This window comes from Benincasa hispida, chromosome 2 (genome assembly GCF_009727055.1).
Source record: "Benincasa hispida cultivar B227 chromosome 2, ASM972705v1, whole genome shotgun sequence".
Taxonomy (NCBI): domain Eukaryota; kingdom Viridiplantae; phylum Streptophyta; class Magnoliopsida; order Cucurbitales; family Cucurbitaceae; genus Benincasa; species Benincasa hispida.
In genome coordinates, this window is record NC_052350.1 from 51939533 (window position 1) to 51948808 (window position 9276).

The window sequence follows — 9276 nt, forward strand, 5'->3', positions numbered from 1 at the left end:
TAAAAATGTACTTTATTGAAATTAGGTTATGCTTTTTACCATAGTCAAAACAAAAGATATAATCGAATATAAAATTTAAAAGAAATAAATGGAGTGTTTTATCCATTAAACTATTTTAAATTTGGGTAGGATGGGTTACTCATCTAAAGTTTAAAGGAACCCAATCCGTCAGCAGTATTTAATTTTGTATAGTCAAGTAAGTGGTGATTATAAATGATGTTATTAATTATGTGGAATGAAAATTTATTAAGACAGTGCGGTGAGCGTCTGATGAGTAACAGTAGCATAAGATCGTGACACGTGGAAATTGTGGTCACTGTAGTATCGGAATATTTACGTCGTGGAAGTCTCTAGAACCGTTGTTTTTTTTTTTTTTATAATCTGACGGTAACGACTAGGGGAAACTAGAGAATCCCCCGTCTCCATCTCCATTATTATTATTTTTTTTTTAACTGAGGCGTAAAAATGGGAACGAGGTTGAGTTAATTTAACTTAACTAGGGTATATTTAACCTAACCTTGGTGTATGGTTAGGTTCCCAAGTAGTTTATAAACGGCATGGGTATGGCGGTGGTTTTGGCAAGGAGTGTTGTCTGGAAAAACTGTAACCGTAACCCACCACCGTCTTCTCCGGCACAGACGATATGTTAATCAGTGAACGCCACCGCCCTGGTCCAGTGGTTCACATCACTCCATTGACGATACCGGAGGAACCTCCTGCAAGCGAGACGCGGTTTCCTTTTCCCCTGAGTGGAATCTCGGTGAGTTCTGATGTTACTGCCAATGGCGGCGATTATTCTCCCTATTATCTCCAGGAAGCCCTAGCGGCACTCCAGCGATATACGAATGAATCGGAGATTGAATCTGATTCGGAGTTGTCCGGACGGGAATCGGACGTTCCGGTGGGTGCTTACTCGGGCGATCATTTTCGGATTTTTGAGTTCAAGGTGAGGAAGTGTACGCGTGGACGGTCTCATGATTGGACGGAGTGTCCGTATGCTCATCCAGGCGAGAAGGCCCGCCGGAGAGATCCGAGGAAGTATCATTACTCTGGTACGGCATGCCCTGACTTTCGAAAAGGTAGCTGTAAGAAAGGCGATTCATGCGAGTTTGCGCATGGTGTTTTTGAGTGTTGGCTTCATCCTGCTCGTTACAGGACTCAGCCGTGTAAGGATGGGACTAACTGTCGGCGGAGAGTCTGTTTCTTCGCTCATACTCCTGAACAACTTAGGGTTTTGCCTCAACAGAGCCCGAGAAGCGCGAACTCGCCTGAGTCGTATGATGAATCTCCTATTCGGCAGTCTTTGGATGGATCCTGTGCTAAATCGTTGCCGTTTCTGTCTTCTCCGGTGTCCGTTTCACCGTCCGCGACTCCGGTGGACTCCCCACCGTTATCGCCCATGACTCGGTCTCTCGGCCGGTCCCTTGGCTCGAGTTCCATCAATGAAATGGTCGCATCCCTCCGTAACTTGCATCTAAGCAAGGTCAAATCCCTGCCATCCTCCTGGAATATTCAAATTGGATCTCCTGGTTATCCATCTCGAATCTGCCATGGATTTTGTAGCCTTCCAACAACTCCAACTCGGGCTCCAACTGGTCATGGAGGACTGCTCGACTTCTCGGAGCATGGATTCGAGGAGGAACCGGCGATGGAGCGAGTCGAATCTGGGAGGGAGCTGAGAGCAAAGATGCTGGAGAAGCTGAGCAAGGAAAATTCTCTGGACTTGGCTGATTCAAATCCTTCAACCTGCACACCAGACGTTGGATGGGTATCAGAGCTAGTGAAGTGAGTCCTCAAATTGAACTTTTGGTTGGTTCTTCAAATGGGTTTTTTTCTCTAATCATCATTCAATTCCGATTCTAAGGAAAAAAAAAAATTAGCCTAAGCCAAACCTTTTGTTTGATATGTAAATACACAAAATGGGTGGCAACTGAAACTGGAAGACAATAGGATTTAATTTTTAAATGTGTAAGCCTTAAATATATGTATATATGGCTCTGTTTTTAGATTTTGAGGTGGGTTGAAAGAATTTAGAAAACTATATTTTGATGGAGAAGACAAGAAAATTCCATCTGACTCCAATGTATAGGTAGTTTTAGTAACTAGATATGATCTATAGGGGATCATGGGTTCTGATAGTTTTCTATTTTCTGATCATTGTGATTATATTGTAAGTTAATCTTGTGTTCCTACTGCAATTATATGGATGAAGTTGATTTAAATTATTGTTGACTAGTGTATTCTGGTGGGGCACTGATTTAATTGTTTTTACTGACATGGACTGTAGTGTGTTGAAAGGGTCATGAATTTAATATTGTTTTATTTTGTATCCACTGTTCACTTGCGGACTTAATAGTTTTGGCTTGGATGATGGTGATGTTTTCCTTTGATTTTTGATGATGAACAAGTATATGATAATTTTCTTCTATGTTCTTTCAGATTAGATGATTTGAATATTTTCTTTGAGTTAGGTCTTGTAATTGTTTAGTTATATCCATGTTTACCCACTAATCCCTTTTTTCCCCAAATTCAGCACCGACATTACAATGAACAAACGATTGTAAACGAATCAATCATGTCTCGTAAATCGTGAGGGGTAAACGAGTTTTTGGAGGAGTACACCATGTTTTTCTTTCTGGGTAAGGAAATTTTTGATTAATATATTGTTCATATGCTTTTTTGGTTTGGGAAGCAGGGGAAATGAGATTTGAGAGTTCAAGTTGAGAGTAAGTTGAACGAAAAATGAAATTAAGAGACGTTAAAAGATGACCTTGAAAAGGTGTAGTGTAACTTGATATAAAATGAATGTTTGGATTTGAACCTTTTAGGTGTGATTTGTAATACAAAATTCATTTGTGTCCAGAGCTTTCAATCCAATTCTCTCCTGATTAAACTTTGTTCGCAAGTATTTTTGGGTCATTTGTAATAGAGTATTTTTGGGTCATTTCTCGAGAGCAGCGCATCCAGCTCAAGATTAGATAGAGGATTGTTTTTGGAAGATCTTTTTTGGACTTTTTAACGGTTGGAAAGTTTTGAGAAAATTTTTCTACAATGCCGAGTCTTTGGAGATTTCCATCTTCGTTCTGGTTGAGATTTCACCTTTAAAAGTTTAGAAATAATATTTCTACTTTTTTTTAAGTTATATAGCACATTTTTAAGGTTAAAAAAAAAAAAAAGTTGAAAAAGACTAGGGCGAAGTTGAGAGATGATTTTATATATCTGTGTTTGGGACGACTTAAGTTTATGTCTTGAGTTTTTTTAATATTAAATAATTTGTTTTTATAACGATGGTTGTGGATTGTATTTTTTAAATTAAAAGTTTTTCTTCCTCTTCCTTTTTGGTAATAAAGAATATAATTAAATAAAATGGAAAACTTAACCACTAATGTAAATGTTATCACAGTTTTTGAACAATTTTATTTTGAATTCTTTTTTTTTTTTTATTGGAGTGTAACAAATTTTCATTTTTCATTATTTCTTGTCATAACATGTTCTAGGAAAAAGTTCATTTTATGATTTTTTTTATATATTACATATATTTTTTTAATATTACCAACATTTATGTTGTAAAAATATTTTTATAAATTTCAATTTAATGCAGGCAAAATAATATTATTTATATAATCAACCTTACATTATATTTTAACCACTTTGATCTTCTACATAATATTATTTATATAAGCAACCATCTTACCTTATATTTTAACATCGATTTTAGAATAGTCAAAATTAGTTGTAGGAGTTGATTATCAAATATGAATTTTAACATTGATATAGGTAAAATTAGTTGTCGGAGTTGATTATCGAATATGATTTCGGTTAAAATTTGTCGAGTATTGGAGGGTATCGAAATTTGTCGTCGGAGGTGATTTTTGGAGTTCAAAGTTGGTCATTTTTTAGTGCATTTATCTGAAAATTCGAACAATTTGGACTATTTAATTGGGATTAGGATTAGGTTTGTTTAAAATTTACGTTGGGTTGGATTTTTTTTTTCTTTCTTTTCAGGTTGAGTTCTTGTGTTGGGATTATAAAAAATTATATATATGTTATATAATTAGGGTTGGCAATAGGGGACTCCCTATCCTCGTGGGGTATTTTCCCATTCTTGTCTCCATTCCCACCAATAAAAGGTGGGGGCATCCCTGCAAGGACTCGATTATTATCCCCGATTTGACTCGGTGGGGACCTGCGAGGATTCAATCCTGTGGAGATTTTTGCCAACCTTATATATAAGTATTTTCGTTTTAGAGTTTTTAGTTTTGAACTTCAACCGTCAATCAAGTCCAATTGTGTCTCATTTCTCATGTCTCTCAACTCTCACATTTTGAGCCTCTCTCTTTCGGGTGTTGCGTTTTAGGGTTCTCATTCATTGATCGTTGATTGTTGTTTGTTATCGATGTTTATTGTTACCATCCGTCATTATCGTTCACTGTCGCTATTCATATCGCATCGTCTCAGGTTAACTTCCGTTCATCATGATTTGCCTCGTCGTCGTTTTTCATTTTTCTTTTCTAATTTAAATTACATAAGTTTAATTTTAGATCTAAAATTATTTGAGTAAAATATATGTTTTCTATCTTCCTTTTTTACATTTTTTTAAAAATTTTAGATCTCCACAAGTTTTTTTTCAAACTTTCAATTCCAACGGCCGATTTTGAGGTTAGTAAAAATGTAAATTTGTTTATGGTGTTCTGATGAAGAATGATGTGGATGTATATGTCAACTATTAAAAGGGAGTAAAGTTCAGTACTCTCCTTGAGACCAAGTCTTAGAATTGTAAATGAAAGATTCTTATTGATCATATCTATATGAACTTTCTTAGGTGTGTGAAATGCTTCAAATTATGTAAATCTTTATGTTGATTTATTTTATTTAAACTACTTACTTGGAATGTTTATGAATTTTCAGGACAAAGTTGAATGTTCGGGATGGTCGGAATATTTTTTAATAATAGAAGTTTGGTTCATAGTTGACTCTTATTACGTAATACTAGATGTTCAATAACTTTGTTATTATGTATTGTATTAATGTTATACCTTGTATGGATGTGTGGATTCATGGATATGGATAGGGGTGTTCAAATAACTTGAAAATCCAAACAACCTGGACTACCCAACTCAAAATGTAAAGGTTGGGTTGGGTTGAATTTTTCCATTTTTATTGGGTTGGTTAAAAAAAATTTGGGTTGATCTAACCCAACCCGAATTTTATATATATCAATAATATATATATGTGTGTATTTCCTCTTTATTTAAAATTTGATTACATTGTATTAATTAATTTATGAATTTTTAATATTTTTCTTTTAAAATTGTAATGGTCTTTTCTTTTTTTAAGTTTGCAATAAATATAATTGATATTTAGTATTTAACATTTGAATTTTATGAGATTTTAGTTATTAGTCATGTTTAGTATATAAATTTATATATTTTTCATTAAAAGTTAAAAAATAAGTTATAACCCGACAACCCAACCTGAATTTTAAGGGTTAGGTTAGAAACTTTATTTAGATCATTTGGGTTGTCAATCCAATTAACTTAATTTTTGGGTTAGTCCAAAAAATACCCTCAACCCAACCTGAATTTTAAGGGTTAGGTTAGAAACTTTATTTAGATCATTTGGGTTGTCAATCCAACTAACTTAATTTTTGGGTTAGTCCAAAAAATACCCTCAACCCAACCTAACCCAATCCATATACAACCTCTAGATATGGATACGTTGTATTTTAGTCCAAAAAATACCCTCAACCCAACCTAAACCCAATCCCATATACACCCCTAGATATGGATACGTTGTATTTTATGTTTTGGAAGTTTGCATCATATTTAAGGACTATTTTATGTTAGTAAATTATCTTGGATCAATGTTTTTATAATAGTTATTATTATTGTTTTTAAGTTTAACAGTAAAACAGGAAGAGAAAAAAAGTGTACAATCCGAAAACCAAATCAACCCAACTCGAATTTTAATGGTTGGGTTGGGTATCCTAATCGGGTCACTCGGATAGCCAATCCGACTAACTCGAATTTTCGGGTTGGTCCAAAATTTACCCCCAACTCAACCCAACCCGAACTGTTTATACCCCCTACCTTAATGTAGGTCAAAATTAAAGTCATCCTTAGATTATTTCTGATCACAAACATTTCTGGACCACCACTAGAGTCCTTCCCACTATTCTTTGATCTTAGAATGAATTGTTGGATCCAATTTGTGATGAATTTGAAGGTGAAGAAAATTTTAAGAGAGTTTTGGTGGTGTAAAAATTTGGAGGAAAATTAGCTTCATAAGCTCATCAATTAGCAGCTAAATCACAGCAATCTTTCCCCTGTTTAAAAGAATGCACTCCAAATTTACCAAAAATTGACAGCAAATTGATCACTAAACCAAGTGGGATTTTGAGGTGTTATGGAGCTCAAATGTGGAAAAAATTCACTAAGTAAAATTCAGTTAATTTTTGAATTTCAAAAATTCAAAATTTAAAAATGAATTTTATAAAATGAATTTTTAAAATAAAATTAATTAAAATAAAATTAATTTTGAATAATTAATCAAACAACTTAATTAATTTAAATTTAATATCAAATATTAAATCATAAAATTAAATCTTTATGATTAATAAAATTAATTTAATATCAAATATAAAGTTAATTAATAACATCAATCTCGATCACGAATCCCTATTTATGTGTCCAATATTTAAATCACATTTAAATAATTTTCAACTCTCCAAATTGTTTAATTATAAAATATAAATAACGGTTATTTCCTAACCCGAATTTGAACAATTCAAATTCTCTCATCTCACTGTTCTAAGGTTTAGTCTAATATGAGCTAGCAGGGAACCGAATGGACCTACAGATCATGAATTTCAACAATCAGAGATTAACGGCTAAATTTGTTAGCCTAGTTAACCAACATTTGTTAACTACTGGGACACCACTATAGTCCAATAATTACACTATCCTCACTGTAGATATATTTCTGTCCACTAAATATAACTATGATTAGTAAGTCAATCCTTCACAGGTTGTTCGTAATTATAGCTGGGTAAAAAAAAATAATACCGTTTTACCCCTGTAACTACATCTTGTTCCTTAAGTTCCACTGATTCTCTAATGAACAATTGGTTTGTGATTCAACCAACCGAGTTCCTCTCAGGCCAATAAGAGGATGAGACCTGATTTTCAAGACCTGACGTTAGCACTTAATAGAACAACCTATCTACTAAACCTAGAATCGGGTAGGAGTGTATTCCATCTTGCGGGACTATGTTCTCAACTATCTATCCAATCTTATCCCTAAAATGGATAATCCCGAATAAACAGGAGTTCATAGTTAGCTTAGGATTAAGATCGAGTTACCTAGGTCATCTTATTGAAATAGTCAATCTTAACAGTAAACAACATTATAAAATAAAAGTGACTATTTAGCAGTTCGATCTTATGCAAACTCATTGCATAGGATGCCTCTACTTGTATGTCTCCACATGAATGATTCAAGATCACATCGTTTGTATCAAATGCAAAGGAGGTCGCATCCATAGTATCCTCAGAATAAGGTACCCGGCCTTGTCCTAATACTATAGACTGTTTTGGCTGTTTACTCGAACTTGATCCACTTTTATTTCTCCACATATAGTTCAAGTATTCATGTAATAGCATAACAACTTTACTAAATAAACCTCAATAACAACTTTATTGCATAATAGAATATGTTCATTATTTACAAACCACGAGTTTTAGGACATAAAACCCAACAGTAGTTGGAGCTTGAAGTTGGTCGCATGAAGGTAGTATTGGAGTTGGTTGTCGTAGTTGCTCACTCGATTATGGTTATCGAAGTTGATCATTGAAGGTGATTTTTGTTGGAGTTTGTAGTTGGCGATGGTTGTTGAAGCCTATGAAGGTGGTTGTCGGAGTTGGTCATTGGAGTTTGTTGTTAGAGGTGGTTATCAGAACCCAAAATTGGTCATTTGAATCGATTACATGAAGGTGGTCGTCGGAATTGGGTCATCGGAGCTGTCAACGGATGTGGTTACTTGAGTCTGGAATTGGTCGTTGAAGTTGGTCGCTGGAGTTGTCACAAGAGGTGGTTGTTAGAGTTGCTCAACCGAAGGTGGTCATCAAAGTTGATCATCGAAAGTGATTTTTATTGGAGTTTGTAGTCGGATGTGGTTGTCAAACCCTACAGAGGTGGTTGTCAGAGTTGGTCATCGGAGTTTGTTGTTGGAGGTGGTTGTCGGAACCCAAAATTGTTTGTCGGGGTTGGTCGTGCAAAGGTGGTCGTCGGAGTTGGGTCACCGGAGTTTGTCATTAGAAGTGGTTGTCGGAGCTCGGAATTGGTCATTGAAGTTGGTCACCAGAATTGTCATTGAAGGTGGTGGTCGGAGCTCGGAGCTGGTTCCCAGAGTGTGGCAACGATAGATGCCGATAGTGACCGATGGGTGGAACCACTGTAAACATTGGAAAAATGGAGAGTTGTGGTGAATTGGGGAAAATTGGTAAAATGTACCAATTCAACTCCACCAACATTTAAAGTTTGTGAACCAAATATTGAGTTAGTATATTATATCAACTCAACTCTTATTGGTAAACCAAACATCCTCTCACGTTTTTCCAAGCTATAGTACTTTGCTTGGAAATGTAAGTGTTTGAAACTAAAACATTTTTGTAGCCTTTTTATACTTTTAGTTAGTAATTAATAGGTTAGGTAGAAATATGTTGTATAAAATATCTGAGGAGATAAGAACAACACTGCCTGATGGATTTGTAAGAATAGCACTGGCAATTTGTACGACTTTTGAAGGTGGTTTGTTTTGGACACCAGAAAATGGGGGATTGAGGCAGAAATCTCTATGATCATGTATCAGATCCTAACGAAAATTGGTCTACATCAAATCATGAACATAATTGATGCTTTTATCATTATTTAGTTACTATATCTATTTAGAATTATAAATTTTGTCACATTTACTATTATCATTATTTTAATTTTTGAGGGTCAAAAGATAACTATTCATCTATTTTTAATTATGAATTTTCTCATATTTACTATTATCGTTATTTTTATACTTTTTCAGATATAATTAGATTGAACACATTTCCTTTGTCAATTACTTTTCACATTAATTTATGCCTAAATTTGTAATTTACTTTCAATATCAAAATGTTATGTTTAAATTAACTAATTATTTATATGGTTAAAATATTTAACTAGCTCAAATTATACTCCAAATTATTTGATTAGTTTGGTTTTGGTATATTTTGGGGAGGGTTT

The 9276-nt window shown here is 34.3% G+C and overlaps 1 protein-coding gene across 3 annotated transcripts; it reads left to right on the top strand.

Moving 5' to 3' along the window:
- Positions 1-561: 561 nt before the first annotated feature.
- On the top strand, positions 562-5064 carry LOC120071142 (zinc finger CCCH domain-containing protein 20). Of its 3 annotated transcripts, XR_005480167.1 has the most exons (3): positions 562-1785; positions 2534-2639; positions 4909-5038. XR_005480167.1 is itself a non-coding variant. In XM_039023227.1 (2 exons), exons 1-2 carry the CDS (start codon positions 644-646, stop codon positions 4946-4948), a joined length of 1182 nt encoding a protein of 393 aa, XP_038879155.1. In that variant the 5' UTR covers positions 562-643; the 3' UTR covers positions 4949-5064. The 3 variants fall into 3 exon arrangements, 2 of the variants coding, with proteins under 2 accessions (XP_038879155.1, XP_038879156.1); XM_039023227.1 differs by lacking the exon at positions 2534-2639 and having other exon boundaries at positions 4909-5064; XM_039023228.1 differs by lacking the exons at positions 2534-2639; positions 4909-5038 and having other exon boundaries at positions 563-2235.
- Positions 5065-9276: the final 4212 nt, after the last annotated feature.